The sequence below is a fragment of the Leptonychotes weddellii genome, chromosome 13 (assembly GCF_054177405.1).
Source record: "Leptonychotes weddellii isolate Sample4059 chromosome 13, ASM5417740v2, whole genome shotgun sequence".
Lineage (NCBI taxonomy): Eukaryota > Metazoa > Chordata > Mammalia > Carnivora > Phocidae > Leptonychotes > Leptonychotes weddellii.
In genome coordinates this window covers 66880609-66901017 of record NC_138381.1, presented here as the reverse complement: position 1 = coordinate 66901017, position 20409 = coordinate 66880609, and the positions used below count along the sequence as shown (strand labels likewise).

General features: G+C 43.5%; 1 protein-coding gene across 1 annotated transcript in view; it reads right to left on the bottom strand.

Moving 5' to 3' along the window:
* SPPL3 (signal peptide peptidase like 3) overlaps positions 1-15671 on the bottom strand; it is a 134925-nt gene extending 119254 nt beyond the window's left edge. The window contains exon 1 of the mRNA XM_006737782.3: positions 15132-15671. Coding sequence (XP_006737845.1) covers positions 15132-15154 — 23 coding nt within the window. The 5' untranslated portion in view covers positions 15155-15671. The remainder of the gene's footprint in view (positions 1-15131) is intronic.
* Between the last annotated feature and the right edge of the window lie 4738 nt (positions 15672-20409).

Genomic DNA, 20409 nt, shown 5'->3' with positions numbered 1-20409 from the left:
ATATTTTTGATGCATTCGGTTAAATAAACTATATTATTAAAATTAATTTTGTGTTTTTTTACTTTTTAATGTGGCTACTAGAATACTAATAATTACATAGGTGCTTCATGTTATATTTCTATTGGACAGTGCTAACCCCAAAAAGGCCATGTTTTACAACTAACTCCTCTAGTGATCTTCCTGGCAAAGAACAGATATGGAGAACCTCCTCCCTCCCCCCAAAAAAAACCCAACAACTTCAGTCATTAAACCAGTCATAGTCCCAAGACTACTGACGATGCAGCAGGCTGCCAGAGTAATCTGGGTACTCACTTAACCAAAAATAAAGAACTCATATAACAATCATCTGAGGTTCATTTCTTCCTAAATGATTCTAGCGTGCAAAATATGAAGTAGCTGAAGAAAAATCTGTGAGACAAAAGATTATTTTTTTTCCTTAATGCTAGATATTTTAGGTAACTAAAACCGAGGTGTGACTTTGGTACTACACTGTTAAGTACAACCAGATTTAACATTTTATTTTTTATTTACTTATTTTACAAACAGATTTAATTTTTAAACCACTGCTTTTATCCTCTATAAACCCTTCAATATAAACATTACACAAGTAAAAACCACTTCACACTCATTAGACTGGGTATAATAAAAAACATGAACAATGACAAGTATTGGTGAGGAGGTGGAGAAATTAGAACCCTCACACATTGCAGATGGGAATGTAAAATGGTACAGCTGTTTTGGACAACAATTTGGCAGTTCCTCAAAATGTTAAACACAGAGAAACCCTATGAGCCAGCAATTCCACTCCTATTTACCCAAGAGAACTGTAAACATACATATATCTGCACAAACGCTTTTACATGAATGCTCATAGCAGCATTATTCATAATAGCCAAAAAAAAAAAGAAAAAAAGAATAAAGAAAAAGAAAGAAAGAAAGAAAACAACCATCACCTGAGAACGGATAAGTAGAATGTGGTATATCTGCACAATGGAATAAATTTGGCAATGGAAAGGAATGAAGCACTAATACATGCCACATGGATGAACCTTGAAGACAGTATACTGAGTGAAAGAAGTCAAAAGACGACATATTGTATTATTCCATTTATATGAAATAGGCAAATCCATAGAAACCAAAAGTACATTAGTGGCTGCCAGAGGCTGGAGAGAAGGGGGGAAAGGGAGTAAATTACTAACGGGTACAGTTTCATTTGAGATGAAAAAAAAAAGTTCTAAAATCGTGGCAATGGTTGCATAACTAGATTGTACACTTTAAGTGAGTGAATTGTATGGTACATGACTTGTATCTCAGAAAAGCTTTGCGCGCCTGGGTGGCTCAGTCAGTTAAGCGGCTGCCTTCGGCTCAGGTCATGATCCCAGTGTCCTGGGATCGAGTCCCGCGTCGGGCTCCCTGCTCAGCATGGAGTCTGCTTCTCCCTCTGCCCCTCACCCCGCTCGTGCTCACTCGCTTTCACTTTCTCTCTCTCTCAAATAAATAAAATCTTTAAAAAAAAAAAGTTTTAAAAATAGAAAACATTAACAAAAAATTAAAATAAAATAAAAAACATTAGAGTGAAAACCTGAATGCTACAGAAAAGGACCTATATGAAATCTGACTATATGATATACTTCATTTTAGAATAGAATGAAAATGTGACAACTAGGGACAACTAGGGACACCTGGGTGGCTCAGTTGGTTAAGCATCTGCCTTTGGCTCAGGTCATGATCCCAGGGTCCTGGGATCAAGTCCCACATCAGGCTCCCTGCTCAATGGGGAGCCTCTTCTCCCTCTGCCTGCTGCTTCCCCTGCTTGTGCTCTCTCTCTCTCTCCCTCTCTCGCTCTGACAAATAAATAAAATCTTTTTTTAAAAAAAATGTGACAACGAGTCATATGAAAGCAAAGAGGGAACTTCACCTGTGGTTGACTGCGTTACCAGACCTAATTCCTCACTCCTCCCGGAATCTACTCCTTAGCCCTGTGATTCTGTAGCTACTCCCACAAATGGGCAAGGTTTAGTTTTGTGGCTCCTTGTCTTTGGTTTCCACAATATGACTTGCTTTGGTTGAAAGAATGAACCAGAAATATCAGTGTGCCAGTTCTGAGTGTGAGCCTCCAGAGTCTTGTAGGTTTCCACTTGCCCTCCTATGCTTCTGCCACTGTCATGAGAAGAACTTCCCCTGGGTGCTGCTGCCCATTCAGTCTAGGCCCCAAAATATACACACATGAAGCAGAGCCACCCAGGTGACATACAGATCTGAAGCAAGAAGCAAAGTTGCCCAGCCAACCTGCAGATTGCTAGTTTAAGCCACTAAATGTGGGGATAATTTGTTATGCAGTATTAAGATGGCAACAGCTAACCAATACAGCAACCAATACTCCCACTGTATTTTGAAGAGGTTCCATAAATTAAACAGTGATGATCAAGGTAGATCTCGTCTAACATCCTGAACAATTATACTTTCAATTATTTAGCATAAAAGAGTGAGCTATAGGCCTCAAATGATATTTGATACTTGTCCCTTTGAGCTCTTAAACTAAGAGTGGAGAGCAACATACTTCTCCATCTTACTAATTTTACTTTTTTAAGGGTTATTTTATTTATTTTTAAAGATTTTATTTATTTATTTGACAGAGAGAGACACAGCAAGAGAGGGAACACAAGCAGGGAGAGTGGGAGAGGGAGAAGCAGACTCCCCAGCGAGCAGGGAACCCGATGTGGGGCTCGATCCCAGGACCCCGGGATCACGACCTGAGCCGAAGGCAGACACTTAATGATGGAGCCACCCAGGCACCCCTTTAAGAGTTATTTTAAAAAATCAAATACAGAATATGTATTTATTAAAAAAAATTGGGGGGGGCACCTGGGTAGCTCAGTTGGTGAAGCGTCTGCCTTCGGCTCAGGTCATGATCTCAGGGTCCTGAGATCGATCATGCCCCACACTGGGCTCTCCTCTCAGCGAAGAGTCTGCTTCTCCCTCTCCCTCTGCTGCTCCCCCCTGCTTGTGCTCCCTCTCTCCATCAGATAAATAAAATCTTTTAAAAATTCTTCAAAAATTAAAAAAAAATTTTTTTGAGAGAGAGAGAGGGTGGGGAAGAGGGGCAGAGGAGAGGGAGAGAGAGAATCTTTTTTTTTTTTTTTTAAAGATTTTATTTATTTATTTGAGAGAGAGAGAATGAGAGAGAGAGAACACATGAGAGGGGATAGGGTCAGAGGACGAAGCAGACTCCCTGCCGAGCAGGGAGCCCGATGCGGGACTCGATCCAGGGACTCCAGGATCATGACCTGAGCCGAAGGCAGTCGCTCAACCAACTGAGCCACCCAGGCACCCGGAGAGAGAGAATCTTAAGCAGGCTCCATGCCCAGTGCAGAGCCCAACACAGAGCTCAATCTCACGACCCTGAGATCATTACCTGAGCCAAAATCAAAGAGTCAGATGCTTAACCGACTGAGCTACCCAGGCGCCCTGGAATAATACTTATTTAAATAAACTATGTGTCAAACCCCTGAGAATAAAAAAAACAAACAAAAATGTAGTCATGTCCTCAATACTTCACAAGGAAACAAGGAAACAAAGAACAATTGAAAGAGGTAAGTACAGTGTACTAAGGGAACACAAAGAAGGGTCATCCAGGAACAATGAGGAGAGAAATTTTTTCTTTAATTTTATATGTATAAAATCATCAGGACTTACTGACTTGTTTGATGAGGATTAAGAATGTCTCCAAGGTCTCCAGCTGTGACACCCAAGCCAGGAGCTCTCGATGAGCTACGGGACAGGCTAAGACTGCCTCATCACCACATGTTGACTCATTATCAACTTGGTTAAGTCTACACTGAAGCACAAAGCTAGATTTGCAGAGCTGTATGGGGCCATTTGCACCTCTGCCACATGATGACTCTCGTTGAGTTTCCTATTCTAGTAGCTGGCTATCTTTTCCATTTGGTCTCATTATTTGAGCTTCCTGATGCTTGAGTCTCTAACCTTCACCTTGTTTCTATGTCCAATTACATCTGCTATTCACTGTTCTTTCCTACTTCTACTTGTTATTCCCTTTTGTTCTAAGTTGGTTGATAACCTTTGGCCTTAGTTCTTAGACCCTTTGCTATCCACAAATAACAGACCCTTAGGTCTGTAGGTTATTTTCACCATTGCACAGCATGCAAAGGTACAAAACAAAAACAACTTCTAATCCCCCAAACTTCTGGTTTATGTCTATTCAGATGACCAGGTTATTTAATTCTGACCTAAGACTGAGGCACTGCTGTATCTACACAATTTAAAATATGCACACACCAGGCCAAGAGATTTTTTTAAATTGCCCTTTCTGAATTATAATTATTAAACAAAAGAAAAGAAATGAGTTAAAAGAGAAAATAGACTTAGAAATACGGGAAAAAATGAAGGCAAAATAAGTTTCTATTTTTAAAAAAATTTTAGCTCCTTAAACAAAAGCTTATATACAAGGAATGTGAATTTCTGAAATAGCAAGAGATAGAAAATGTTAAATTGCTCACAAGCTACTTTCCATATAGCTTATTGCTCCTCATACTTCAAAGGAAGTTTCCTGCAAAATATTTCACGTGAGCATGTGATTGAAACTTTCCCCTAACTACCCCCCGCAAAAGGCAGAGCTTTTCCCCTTTAAAAAAATAATCTATATCACAAAGTGCCTGTTTGGGAGATAAAGTATAAATAAATTGGCAGCAGTTGGTCTGTGGTCAGGTTGAAGAAGAGATAAATGAAGATGACAACTTTAAAGAGCCTGTGGTCCTCTGTAAATGTCTCCCTTAGGTGTTCGGTTCAGGGGCTGAGCCACTTTCCCTTCTCAAGGTGCTATATGGATATTAGCAAGTTAGGCCAATCTGGCCACAACCCTTGACCCAACTTCACAGTAACAATTTTACTTTTGTATTTTCTTCCAAGAGTTGTGAGATACTAGGTTAAGTATTCTCTCTTCTATGTGCCCTGTCATTGTATTTTTAAGGTGACATTCTATTCTAAAATCCAGCACCTGGCAAATTTCACCTCTGAAGTAGTCAATCTTAAAAAAAAAAAAAAAAAAAGGAAAATCTCAGCCTCTACTATGTGTAGGTCCTTAACACCGTGAAATTACTTATTCTGATCCTATCCTTACAGAATTCATGAAGGTGGGAAGATAGCCACATCAATATACTCAATACAAGGTCAGAAAAATCATAAAAGTGCTGCCATATGACAGGATCAGATAAAGAACTACAGACATCAGAAGAATATTTCTCCTGGGCCAATCAGAAGGTTCCGTAACAAGAGGACAGCATTTCAGCTGTACCTTGAAAGATGTGTAGGACTTACGTATTTAGAGACTTGGGAGAAAGGCTAACCAGGTATAAGGAGTCAGCTTAAATAAAAGGGGAAACAGTGAGTAACCCAGTTTGGCAGAAATAACAAGCATTTTAAAGAAAATATAGGGAAGTAGGGTTACAAGGCAAGATTGTTTCGAAAGTCAGACCATAGAGGTTGGATTTTATACTGATACAATTAAAAAAAAAAAAAAAAACAGAAAATAAGACCTTCAAAAGCAATACAATCTGAACTAGTGGCAATGTAAAGACCAAGCGAAGCAAAGACTAAATATACACACATCAAGTGTTCATTCCCCATTAAGTTCCCTTCAAAATTCCTAACTGAAATCCATGATTAAAATAAACAAATAAAAATCTCTAAACTTAAACTACAGTAAAAAAAAAAAAAAAAAGTATTTCCAAGATCAATTTCTCCTTCTCTCTAGCTTCAAATATACAATTCTGCCCCTTATCAAAGAAAATTAAAATAAAACCAGAAGACTATGGCCCTGTCTATATCAAGCATCCTACTTTCTTTCCTTACCTCTTTCTCATCTTATCTTGCAAACAAATGGCCAGTACCCAAAGGATGCCTTTATTTCTTCATTACCCTGACCTAATTTGCCTTTCACCCTCACTACTCTGTTCTTTATTAGTGCACTTTCACTAATGACTTCCTTTGCAAATTCAACAGTCTGTTTTTTGCTTCATTCTCTTTGAACCCTGTTGCCTTTTACACTCTTGCCCCCCCTCCAAAATTCTCTGTGCCTTTTCTTTCATCGTCGTTGAGCTTTGCTAATTATCCTACTTCTGATGGAGCTTCCTTTGACTCCTCTTCTTCCTCCCATTTCTCAGTTGTGAGTTTCCCAAGCCTCAACTTCCAGGCCTCCATTCTGCCCTCAGAGCTACTCTCTCCGTCTTGGTTAACTGACCCCATCTCACATCTTTAACTCTCACTAGCCTCACAGTGGTCCCAGGTAGCATTTCTGTAGCAAGACTAGACTTGAGTCCCTATGGAAGTTATGTTTGAAAATATTTTTAAGGTATCAGACCTTAATACTTTTAAGGTACTGGTGCCTGCACTAATCAATGCAGAGGTAAGAGAATTCAATCTCTAAAACTAACTTTTTTTTTTTAAAGACTTTATTTGAGAGAGAGCGAGAGCACACACAGAGGGAGAGAGAGGAAGAAGCGGACTCCCTGCTGAGCAAAGAGCCAAATTCCGGGCTCAATCCCAGGACCCCGAGACCATGACCTGAGCCAAAGGCAGACACTTAATCAACTGAGCCACCCCAGGTGCCCCTAAAACTAACTTTTACCTCTAACAGTATTTTTTTTTTTTTTAAGATTTTCTTTATTTATTTGACAGAGAGAGACAGTGAGAGAGGAAACACAAGCAGGGGGAGTGGGAGAGAGAGACAGAGAGAGAAGCAGGCTTCCTGCTGAGCAGAGAGCCCAATGTAGGGCTCGATCCCAGGACCCTGGGATCATGACCTGAGCCGAAGGCAGACGCTTAACAACTGAGCCACCCAGGCGCCCCCAACAGTATTTTTTCAGGCATTCTTGAGAAATGAATGTAAATTTCGAGGAGTTTGTGAGTCAGCAGCGCATACAGTAGTCGAAGATTTAAAAGTTAAGGCTGTCAGGCAAAGCCCGAAGATTTACAAGTTTGGAAAGTAAAGCTAGACAACTCGGGCAAAAAATTAAAACAAGGAAACAAAGTCAAGCACTGTACTTAAGTCAAAATATCTGTATAACCAAATTGAAGGAAACAATTAAAACTTCGCTGCACATGTCCTATTTAGGTCAATAGTGAAGCCAAAGTCTGAGGCCCTCCTATGAGGGGAAGTGGGTGTGCCTGGCAGACGTGGTGTGGGGTAAGGAAACAGATAAGAAACTGCTAACAGCCCCTCCTTGGGCATTTTAGGGTATGAGTATCCTGTGCATTCCAAAGAAAACCAGGAAAAGAGTAGGATTATCCATACCACTGTTCTCATTCCTCATTTGAAGGAAACTGCCTTCTAAAGATCAAAACAGAACTTTTATGGAAAAACTTATAAGTTTTATTCAATTCACGATTTTTCTTCTTTATTTTTGGACTATGAAATGTGACTAAAAGAAGATGGCTTTATAGTACATTTCAAAGGCAACAATATTAATGACAATTTGCAAACTATTCTTTCTTTTTATATGACATTATTTGGATATCTCAAAAGAATTCTCACTAGAATGGACATCTCAAAGTTTAAATGCTGGTTATATTATGAAACGAGAAAAATCATTTCTGTAGTGAGGAACTCTGTATCTGGAACCTGTCTGGATCTAACAATGTAAAGCACAAATACCTTGCTTTTATATTTCACTTAGCAATTTACAAGGCATTTGCACATATGTTATCTCACTGAACCCTTGCAACAACTCTTTGGAGTAGGACAGGCATAACCACTGTAACAGAACACGATACTGCGACTAAGACAATCCTAGAGCACAGTTCATCAGAGATGGAAATCACCCTCAAACAAAAACTTTCCCAATTCAAAGAAACCAGAACAGAATTAGATCCTATTTTGGAATTTCAATTTCAAACAAAAATTTAATCAGTGGCATTGGCAGAATCGAACACTTTTTGAGCAATCACTTATATTCAGTACAATTCACGAACATGTAAAAACCAAGGAGAGCACATCTCTACTTTAGCACACTTCGATTTTTTATCCCTTAGTGGTTCTTCAACTATAAATACCAGAACTCCAAAACAGAGATTATCAACTCTTCTTACCAAGTTAGGGTAAAACCTAAAAACCAAGAAATGGGATTTTCTATTAGGTCTCTAACTTTAAAAATATTTTCAAACCTAACTTTTCACAGGCACTCAATCTAGTCTAATCATAGCTAATGAGTGGGTCTGTTTTAAGTTGTGGCTCTAGTGAGACCTATTAATAAAATCTGGGAGGTAAGAATTCATTGTGAGGATCATGAGGACTAACTGTAGATTTTCTCTATAAAACTGAATTTGGTCACCTGGAGCCCCTCTAGACACCTCAGAGGTTAAAATTACAGAAGAGGAGCACTCTACCTCTAACCTTTTAAGTGAGGATTGGAAAATATTACAGAAACTTGTTGCAAAGTTGTAAAAATTTGGTTTATACATACAACAAATAAAACCAATATTTTCCTTTAACTCCCAAGAAGCAACCATTAAACTCCAGAAAATATATTCTAGAATTTAATAAATCAAGTCATACTTATGGCTCTATTGCCAGGGACAGCAATCACATAAAGTTCAGATGCCAAATGTAGCCAACAGCACTTGGCTAGACACCCTCCTCTTAGGACATCCCCTGATTTTCCATGAGATAGTTTGATGAAACGCGAGAATGATAAAAATAAGTTATTAACGTTTAAGTAAAATACAATTATACAGAACTCCATAACACCTCAATTCATGGCATTTGTCATCTCTAAAATAAATGGTCACATAGAAATCTGTTATAAGAAATGCAGGGACATTAGCATTTTAATTCATAATACCACTTGGCAAATTATAGGCTGATATGGTTACACTCTCTCCAGCTTCCCTCTCCCCCATCCCCAGGCTTCATAAGAAATACTAAGGAAAATGATTTCAGTACATATTCCTGGTCTTAGTTTTGGTTAATTTCAGTCTGAATCATGCATCACCAAACCATTATTATAGCACATTAACTATAAGCAAAACATGTTTTAAAAGTGAGCAAATCTAACATCTATAATGCTAGACACACACTTTCAACTAAATAGTTTCTCTCTGAAAAACTTGCGAAAGATGCAAAGACCACAAGATACAAAGAAACAGGTATGATCACAACAGATACAATGACACACAACAGTAACTGCATAGAAGGGACTTCCATAAAGTTCTGGAGATCTGTGTTATTTCTCATTCTCAGGTGTAGCACTATTTGCAAATACCTAGCAGGATAAAGCCCATTATCATCACAGTATATTACCTCAATATAATGCAATCCTTAGATATCTTAAGATACATAGCCCAGGGCGAAGCGTTCTCATTCATTTGTTCAGTAAATATTTACCAGCTACCCATTACATGCCAGGGACTGGAGAGAGTACCAAAATAGAAAGATTCTTACCCATGTAACTTTTAGTTTGTTTATTGTCTGTCAACCCTCAGAGACACACACAAGATGAGACTGTGAAGAGCCTACTGAAGAACCTGGATTTTATTGCAAGTGTGACCACTGAAGAGTTTTAAGCAGAGGACAGGCACATCTGAGTTAGTCAGAAGTCCACTCAGGAGAACAGCCACCATGTGGAGAATGAGAGGGGGACCCAGTGAGGAGGTAACAGGGAACTCAAGCAAAAGATGGGCTGGCTTACATTTGTGATTGTGGAAATGGAAGTAGAGAGATTCAGTGACAGAATCTTCATGTTAAACAGTCTTGACTTTGAGCCCTTTCACCATTTACATGTTATTTGGCAAGTTACTTCAATTCGTTGAGCCTGTTTCCTTACTTATCAATGCTTTAAAGCCCTAGCACCCAGAAAACACACAATAAAGTATTATGATACTACTTTGGTAACAAAATTCATCCCGATGAAGTTCACATGTATTTATTTCCTTTTCCCTCTACACCAACATTAACCCTAACATAAGTCATTTTTACCACCAAGATTCAAATACTGCATTGACTCCATCAAGAGAGAAGTTCCTAAAAAAATAAAAGAGACAAGTCCTGTTTCCCACAGAACTTATGCTAAAACAACTGCTCATAAATATCTATCAAACAAGGTGTTTTTCTCAAATTAATAAAAAATCTAGTTTGCACCTTCTATTTGTGTTTTCACAGGCGTTCTTTTACTTCCTCGGTATACAAGCAAAAAGTATACAAGCTGAATCTTGTGGTTACATCATGATAAAGATTGTGGTGTTACTACCAATTATTTTAATTTCATCTGTCAATAGCTTTTATTTAAAACTTTACTAAGGATGGGATTACTCATTCTTACAGCACTGTGACATCAAGAAACTAAATTACCAAAAGCTCTCTTTTATAAGCATAAGGATTATAATAAACACTCATCTATCTGTAGCTTTCCCTTACACTTAAAATATTCTTTCAACAAAGGATGAACCACCCTGAAAATCTATCATATTCAATCAGCATGTTCTAAGTAGAAGCTATGGGCAAGACAATGTGCTAAGTATATGGGAGGACAAAGGGTAGTCTAACAGTGTCCTTAACCCTCAAGGAGTTTACAATCTAATGAAGAAGCTAGGTATTCACACATGTAAAGGAAAGATGCAGACGACTACAAGTATCAACAACAAAGAGATCACTTTCAGTTGGGGTGATCAGAAAATGCTTCTCAGCTACGTGGAATTTCAGGTGAACCCTTGGGTAATGGGATTGTGATAGAATTTCCTAGAAAGAAAGTGTGATGAGGAAAACAACTTTCGAGGACAAGAACTTTGTTTTTCAGAGTTGCTGCCTAGCCATTTTACAGTATGATATCTGTAATCACACCCAGAGTCTGGACATTTAGATAAGGATTTGAGTTTAGGATGCCCACCACAAGTCCCTGCTTTGCTTTTCCCCGGGGCACCTTTAAAAATAACCATTAGAGGGGGAACCTGGGTGGCTCAGTTGGTTAAGCGACTGCCTTCGGCTCAGGTCATGATCCTGGAGTCCCTGGATCGAGTCCCGCATCGGGCTCCCTGCTCAGCGGGGAGTCTGCTTCTCCCTCTGACCCTCCCCCATCTTGGACTCTCTCTTTCTCCTTCTCGCTCAATCAAATAAATAAATAAAATATTAAAAAAAAAAATAACCATTAGAGGTAAGCCCTCCAAATTACTGACCTCCACACCAATCACCTTGTAAGTAATAGGTGTTTGCTATCCTACTCTGTATCTCCTGTTCATGACCTGGGACAGAAGACTGCCCTCTCCCTGGCTCACTGGGCCCCATGGTTTCAGTTACCAGGGTCAACCACAGTCTGGTCTGGAAGCAGATGATTCTCCTCCTCATGTACGGTCATAAGGTTACAATAGTAGCCTAATGCTACACCACAATGCCTAGGTCATTCATCTCACTTCAGCTAGTCACATAGCATTTTATCATCTCATATCATCACAAGAAGGGTGAATACAGTACAATAAGATACTCTGAGAGAGACCACATTCACGTAACTTTTATTACAGTATATTGTTATAATTGTTTTATTTGTTGTTAATCTCTTATGAGGCCTAATTTCTAATTTAAACTTTCTCACAGGCATGTATGTATAGAAAAAAACAGTATATATAGGGTTCGGTACTACCCTCAATCTCAGGCATCCACTGGGATCCTGGCATGTAAACCCCACAGATAACGGGGGACTACTGTACTTCCACTGTATGGGTAATAGTATTGAAACTGCACCTTCAACTGAAGTGACCCCTTGGGATTTCACTTCCCCAAAGTGGGAGCTCAGATGCTGAGAAAGCTACCTGCCAACTACCTGGGTGGCTTGTGCCCCCTCATTCATCAGGTCATAACCTACATATTCTTAACTCAGTACACCCACTCTGGCTTCCCAACACAGAAAGCAAGCCCAAGAAACCAGAAAACAGCATGAACAGAATGTGTAGAAGTTTTTTTTTAATTAACTTTTTATTATGAAAAATGTAAACACGTCAGGGCGCCTGGGTAGCTCGGCTGGTTGGGCGACTGCCTTCGGCTCAGGTCGTGATCCTGAAGTCCCGGGGTCGAGTCCCGCATCGGGCTCCCTGCTCAGCAGGGAGTCTGCTTCTCCTTCTGACCCTCCCCCCTCTCATGCTCTCTATCTCATTCTCTCTCTCAAATAAATAAAATCTTTAAAAAAAAAAAATGTAAACACGTCAAAGTATACAGAATAAAATAAACCTCCTTACATCACTAAGCTTCAACAATTACCACCTCATGGCCAATTTTGCTTTAGAATTTACATATCTTATTATATGAAAATCCTGGGGCACCTGGCTGGCTCAGTCGGTGGAGCTTGTGACTCTTGATCTCAGGGTTGTGGGTTCGAGCCCCATGTTGGGTGTAGAGATTCTTAAAAATAAAATGTTTAAAAAAAAAAAAAGAGAGAGAGAGAGAAAAGAAAATCCTAAGGAACCTATTTTCATTCTTCTGACATCTACCTTCTATATTCTTCACTGACTCGATCCTCAGACAATACCTCAGACTGCCACAACAGTCCCCACGAGGTTGATTTTCCTAAAGGCAACATACAAATGAAGTACAAGTCCGTTTAAAAAAAAAAAACCTCCTATTTACACAAACCAAAGGAACAGTGACAAAGATATTGAAAAATGAGAGATAATCCAAAGCTCAGTTCACATGTACTTCTGGAATACCTTTTTCCACACTTATATTACAAGGAGAATGAAAACAATGATGGGAGAATTTGTGTCAAACAAAATAAAGCATCACAGGTGAAGTATCTTGGACAAATCACTTGGCCTCCTGAGCCTAAGTTTCCTCCTCCATAAAACAGAGAATGATCACCTACCTCAGGGACTGGTGAGAATTATACCTATAGTTTACATGGATAATTACCTATGGTAACTATCAGAACCTAGAAAGCTGCCTGGTTTCCCAATCCTCTCTCCTCATACACCTCCCTCTCTCAAGATGATGCAAAAACTTTCTCCATCTCAAAACTTGCTAAAGGTGAGAAGCTAATAAGCATTCTGATTTCAAGGAGCTTCTCTAGCAAAAGGAGCTGAGATTGAAGTATTTCAGTAGGATAAATATTATAAACTACCAAACTTCACAAAATAGTCCCACCTTAACTAGTAGAGCCGTCCAACATCACATACAGAGTGTGGCCAAACTAGTAAAACCCTCTCATTTTCCCCACTTCTTGGCCAGTGTCTACTCCTTCAACCATCCACAGTCTCTATATGGCACAGTAAAAGCAGAAGGGCAGCCATCAGGACTCTCAGCTGGGCCAGTTAGTGTTAAGAGCTCAAGATGAGTTAGTTAAGTTAGTTATGGATATGTGCATAAGAAAGCTCAAACTGTAATCTTGTGTTCCATATTACCTAAGAAGTTGCTCAAAACTATCCAATTAGTTAACGCTTTTAAAAATACATTTGCAGTCACAACTGTTCACCAATGTTTTAATTCTTCTTTTAGTGTTACTTTTTTTCAGACTCTCACTTATCTTCTTTTTGAGCACTGAAGTTCCCTTTTGAATTATGATCTTCCATCAGCAATCCTCTTTCCGTATGTGAAGACACAATGAGTTCCTAACTTAGCTATCATAACCTCAACCACCACAAAGCATCCACTCCATTAAAGCCCTTTACCTAAAACCATTCTTTATTTTCATATATTACCCATTTCTTTGCTGTTCCCCTAACTCACATATCACCCATTTCTTTGCTGTTCCCAACTATAATGTAATAAAAAGTAACACTTTACAGTTTGCCATGTGCTTTGTAAAGTTATTCATTTAATCTTTACAACCTATGAAAAAGGCAATTCCCCTATTTAATAGGTAAGGGAAAAGGAATGGAGAACTTACTATCTTGCCCAGTTACAAACTCAGTGGTGAACAGGACTTCCAAACAAAGCCTTCCAACTCCAAAAGCCATGCTCGTCCCACTCAATTATTCTCTTTTCTAACAAGGGAAAAGAGTACAATTCTGTCCCAAACCACGTTTGCTTCAAAGAGTAAACCATCTTCAATCTCTCTAGATTGCAAACCAGATTTCCCATCCCACACCTACCATCCCATTTCTTCCTTTCTCACCCGCGGGTTATTGCTTCCTCCCCACTACCCAATTTCTACTCTTCAAGGAAACTATCATCATTCCTTCAATCCCTCCTGCAAATATTCCACCTCCACATGCTAAAGAGAAGCCTCTCACCCCCTCTCCCCAAACACTGCACTTCCTTCTCAGGATAGGTAAGTTCTCACTCCATGAACTACATAGCACACTTCTCAGTCCTTAACAAGCTATTTAATAACTTTGGAAGTCCCATAAAAATGGACATAACTTGCAGATCTTACATCTCCATACCTGATCCAGGGCAGCAGACCACTTTAAACTCTGAAGAAGCGTACCAACCCTCACAAAGATTCTGCTCATGCCCCACTGCCACCAACGACTTCCTTTCCAGAACGTGGTTATTCAAACAGAATCCCCTTCCAACCTCTTCACAAGGGACTCCCTTCCATGGTTCCCAAGACGCTCCCTCCTTCCGCTGTTTTCCGTCGGTCACACCCGGGCCTCTGCCCACCCCACCAACTCTCCCTTCACTCGCCAGCCAGGTGCTAAGCAGCAGCTCCAGTTAGACGGCTCCTCCTCTCACACAACTTCCAAGTTCAGCCTTTTATCACCTGTTTTTCCCACCAGCTTCCTCGCAGCTGGGTGGCCCACCCTTGCCCCGGCCCGCCTCTGCCCACCCTTCCAACCCTCCTGCCCAAGAACCACCCCCGCAAGTCAGTCCCGGGGTGCCCACGAGATTCAACTTCCCATCCGTGGGCTTCCCACCTTTGGGGTCAGGCTCCCCTTCTCCATCACCTGCTCCGCCCATGACCAAATGACATCCGCCGCGGCCGCCGCAGCCGCCGCCTCCATCCCCCGTCTTGGACTCCGGGTCCCCGGCCACTGACCGCCTTCCACGAGCGCCAGCCGCCCCCTCTGGTGGGGACGAGGGGGGCGTGCACCCCCAACTCCCACCCCCCCACCAACGCGCACCTGTTCCTCCTCCTCCTCTTCCCCCTCCCCCCCGCTGCGCCGCGCCCCGGCCTCCCAAGCTCCGCACTCACCACGAGTAGGTCTGCTCCGCCATGGCGCTGACTCTCGTGGGCTCCGCTGCAGGCTCTGGCCGGGCCCGGCGGCGGCGGGGGAACGAACGGGCGGCGGGCTCGCTCGGGCTGGGAGCGGAAGGCGCGGCCGCGGCCCGGCGCTCGCTCGCTGGCTCGCACGGCGGGAGGGCCGGGAAGGCGGCTGGCGGGGAGAGGCCGGGCTCCGAGGCTGCCCCGCTCCCTGGGCCCCGGGGCGGGGCGGGCTCCGCTCTCGGCCTCCCTCACCGGCGGCGGCGGCGGCGGCTCCGCTGCGGCTCTAAACCCAACATGGCGGCGGCGGCGGCGGCGCTGAGAACAAGGGGGCCCCGGGGCGGGCGAGCGGCGAGAGGGCCCCGCGCTCACTGCGCGCTGGGCCGCGGGAGCGCCGCGTTGGAGCGGCGGCGGCGGCGGCCGAGGGACATGGCCGGCGGGCGGAGGCGGCGGCAGCGGCGGCTGAGGGGGGCGCTAGGCGGTGAGGCGAGGCAGCTCGGCTCACACCCGCTGAGGGGAGGAGAGGAGGGGGCGGGGGCCAGCCTTGGACCCGCGCGGGTCACGTGCCCAAAACACGCTCACGTGACGCGCGCGCCCCGCCCCTCGCGCCGGGCCCTTGCGCGAGACGTCGGTTCGCTGGTTCGAGGCGACTGTTGCTCACCCAGCTTCTGGCGGTTGATCCGCCTCCCGTCGCTTGGTTCCGCCTCCCGTCGCTTGGTGCCGCCTCCTCCTCACGCGCAGCGGTCGCCTCAGGCCCCTTCCCCTTCCCCTTTAAGGGGCTGCAGCCGCCAGCCAATCAGGAGCCCCGATGCGCGTCCGTTGGCTGCCACTCAGCTGTCAGCCGTCAATCAACAGTGTGCGGGCCGAGGGTCCCCCAAGTGTCAGTCAACCTGTCAGTCCGCAGTCGGAGCGCTGCATCCCTTGGTTCGTTTGTTCGTTGGTTCATTCATTCGTGTAGCAAATGTTCCATGCAGCCAACCTTTATTGCGCCAGGCTCTGTGCCAGGTCCTCAGGGTGACAACTCGAATACCCCATACTTGCCTTCATAAAATCAATCAACAGATATTTATTGGGAACCAACCATGTATCAAATGATTCTGCTGGATCTCTGCCCTTCAAGAGCTTACATTCTAGAGGAAGAGACATAGTCCAGGCCGACATATAGGTGAAGATAATTCCAGATGCTAAGTTTCCTGAAGACGATAACTCCAGGTAATGGGACAGAGTGTGTATGGATGGAGGTTACCTTTAGATAAGTTAGTTAAGGAAGACCTAGCTGAGGAGATGACATTTGAGTTGACACCTGAAGGATGAGAAGGAGCTGGTCATGCAGGAGCAAAAAGCTCAGGGAACTGCCCATCGGCATGCCTGGAGGCAGGCACAAAGTAAACATAATAGAGCTAGATCAGAGACCAACAGAGTGAATCTGGGGCATAGGAGGAGAGAGGAGAGAGATGTATTGAGCATCTGGGCATTGAGGGATGCTTCTCCAGGAGTGGCTTACTAGGAGAAAAGGCATTCTATGAAGAGAGAATGGCGTGAGGCAAGGCCCAAAGATGTGAAGGCTTGGAGTGAACTTGGATCCAGGAGTGGGATAGATGATTTGTGTTGGGGAGTATTGAAAGAAGGGACTGATAAGGTGCAGTGAAGCCAGGTTCTGAAGGGCCGAGGTAAGCCTCCTTGCCGGTTACTGTGTTCATGAATGAAAATGATCAGTGGAGCTCCAGGTTTGAGAAGCATGCTTGGGCAACAGACACACTAGCCCCCAGGGCCCCAGTCTCCACCAGGAGCAAAGCTCTCACACCTGAAACCAGCATATTCAGGCTCCTCTGCAGCTTGCCCAATTTCAGGCCGTGATCTAGCTCTGCTCCAATTTCCCAGGGCCTGCCCAGGCTTACAGGGAAACCACACCCTGAATCTATCTCCAAATGGATCAGTTGGCCATTGCCCGTGCCTCTGCTGCTTGCCTGTTCCCCAAGGGGAACCCATTAATGAGAAAGCCAAGTACACTTTTCCTTCAGGAGCAATCTCTCCTTCTTCCTCCTTCCTCCACTGCCAGGTGCCAGGACAAGTCAGGTTCAACATGTTTCCTGAAGCTCCACTAGAGAGGCCTGGGAAAGGGCCTGCTGATAAGATCAAAGTCCCAAAGAGGGTTTGAGGCAGGGCCCTAAGAAAATACCAGACCACCAGGTGTCCTTCCTCTGACCATTGACAGAAAGATACCAGCCTGCAAATATCTGCCCAGCCATAAATTGCACTGGATGTAGGGATATCATGGGGAGATAGGAAGGCAGAGAGCCTAAATTCTTACTGTTCATTTAGCTCTTACAGCTTTGCCAGGTGTTTTTACAGAACGCCAATATCCCCTTGAATGTGACACACAGTCATTCTGAGTCTCAAAGGAGCATGAGTGAGGCTCCAGGCCCCTCAGGAAAGGCCAGAAGCCATTGGTACAAGTGGCTTTGAGAGGTGCAGAAGCTTCTTGTCTGGAAAGCTAAGAACAAAACAGACCAGACATGTCACTAATCAGACAAAAAGAGACACAGAACCTTTGAGCAATTCACTTGGCTTTTAGTTCCCAGTGAGTCATTAACGGCAAAGCCAAGTGAAAAGTTGGTATCAGGTGGATGGGACACGAAGTGCCGAGGAAAGAAAGTCGAGGTCTTCCCAGAAGCAATGGGACCATTCTTTGCACTGAGAAAAATATGGTGGAAGAAAGGAGGGAGAGAAAGAAAGGGGAGAGAAGAGGTTGGGGTGAAGGTATGGGGTCAGAAATGAGAAGAAAGTTTTCTTCTCTCCATCTAAACCAGAGGCCCTCAAGATGTCTCTTCGGTAAACATGTGAATGCAGATTGTATAAGAAACCAAAGCATGTGACGGGGCTAGGAGCATGTCCAGGCCACAGAGACCCTGTGTATGTGGTCCTAGGAAGACGGAGCATGAGCCCAGAGATTAGCGGCTTGAGATCTCAGGCCAAGGTTGCCAAGATGTAGAAGGCACGTCCAGGTCCTGGGCAGGATCTCTGCAGGCTTGAAGGCCAGACTGAAATAAATCTGAAGCCTGTGGCTTGGCTAGAGTCTGCTCAGCCTGGGGAACCTGGGGAGTGACTCTCAGTCCCTCTGCCAGCAGGGCTCAGCTCCAAGCTGGAGCCATCCCAGGTGTATCTCTGCACCTCTGGGCCTCAGCTGGGTAGTCAGGTATCCTTGGCAGGAGATAGATGCAGGCAATGGCTTCCCCCACAAGGGATGCCTGGCTTCTTCCCCACCCACCCCCCCACCCCCCGAAGGTGAGAGGGTTTTATGCAATGTTTGTTGAAAGAAGCAATGGAAGTTCCTCTAATTATCACCACGGTAATTATAGGATTGCTTCTTCTACCAAATGTGTTCAAAAGAGACTTGGTGAGTCTCCCCAAGACACGTCATCTGCCTTAGGCACAGACTCCTGGGAGCAGGCTTTTCGGGTCTGGCTGGGCTGAGTAGGCACTACTGAGAGGGTCAAAGGCTTGGGTCTGACTGGTCACTCCCTGCTTCTCCAGCCCATTTTCACCTCTATCCTCTACTCCCCCCCAACACACACACACTTGTGTGCACACGTACACACACACTCTCTATTTACATTCCACAGTGACCAGCTTGCAGCTTCCCAATGGGCTCCCATCTTTTTTGTTTCCAGATCTCTGACCAAGCCCAGAAGGCATTTCCATTTCTTCTTAACTGCTTCTCCTCATTTTGAGTGTTGGCTTCTATGTCACCTCCTCTGGCAGGGAAGTCTAACTTGACCAAACCTGGGCAAGGTTCGATACTCTTCCCCGGGACTCCCCCAGATCCCTGAATGTACATGTATGTAATGTGCATGTAACACTTAGCACGGTGAACTGTCCATGTCACTGCTTGTTTACTTGTCATTCTCTCCCTCTGGATTGGGACTGCCTTGGGGGAAGGAGCTGTGGCATGTTGCCAGTTACACCGTCAGTTCCCAGCGTACAACTCAGCTCAGAGTAGAAGCTCAAACACTGTGGAATGAATGCTTGCGTGAGCAAGAGGGAAAACCAGGTTTCGAACCAGGACAACTGGTTTCGCCTGATATTCCCATGATTCTCTCCATGATCTCATCCATATTCGGCATCCCCTCCTGTCCCCTGAAACCCACTTCCTGGCTGAGAAAGAGAATCCTTCAAGGCAGATAAATCTCTGTTAGAGATGTTATGGGAAGACAGAAGATTGGAAGTATAGGTTTAGGTCTATGGTGAACTTATAAGGCATCGGCTCACCTACATTGTTTGGCCATGGGTCTTTAAAAAAAAAAAAACTTAATTTTTTTAGAGCAGTTTTAGGTTTATAGAAAAATTGATGAGAAAGTACCAAGGGTTCCCACATACTCCCTCCCCCCTCAACATACAGTTTCCCTCATTATTTATATCTTGTATTAGTGTGGTACACTTGTTACAACTGATGGGCCAATAATGGTATGTCATTATTAACTAAAATCCATAATTAACATTAGGTTTCACTTTTTAAAAATCTTTTTAAAAAAATAATCTCTACACCCAACATGCGACTCAAACTCACAACCCTGTGATCAAGAGTTGCATGCTCTCCTGACTGAGTCAGCCAGGCGCCCCTAGGTTTCCCTTTTTGTGTTGTACAATTCTGTGGGTTGTTGGGTTTTTTTTAAGATCTTATTTATTGTCAGAGAGAGAGAACGAGCACAAGCAGGGGGAGCGGCAGGCGGAGGGAGAAGCAGGCTCCTGGCTGAGCAAGGAGCCAGATGTGGGACTTGAGCATCTCAAGTCTCAAGTCTCCTGGGATCATGACCCCAGCTGAAGGCAGACACCCAACTGACTGAGCCACCCAGGCATCCCACAATTCTGTGGGTTTTGACAAAGATATAATGATATGTATCCATTACAGTGTCATACAGAATAGTTTCCCTGCCCTGGAAATCCCCTGTGCTTCACTTACTCATCCGTCCCTCCTTCCAAACCCCTGGTAACTTTTTACGGTCCCTGTGAGTTTACCTTTTCCAGAATGTCCTTTAGTTGGAATCATACAGCCTTTTTAGATTGGCTTTTTTCACTTAACAATATGCTTTTAAGGTTCCTCCATGTCTTTTTGTGGCTTCAAAGTTCTTTTTTATCACTGACTAATATTTCATTGTATGAATGTACCAGTGTTTCTTTATCCACTCACCTATTGAAGGACATCTTAGATGCTTCCAGGTTTTGGCAAGTGTGAATAAAACATCTGTAAATATTCATGTGCATGTTTTTG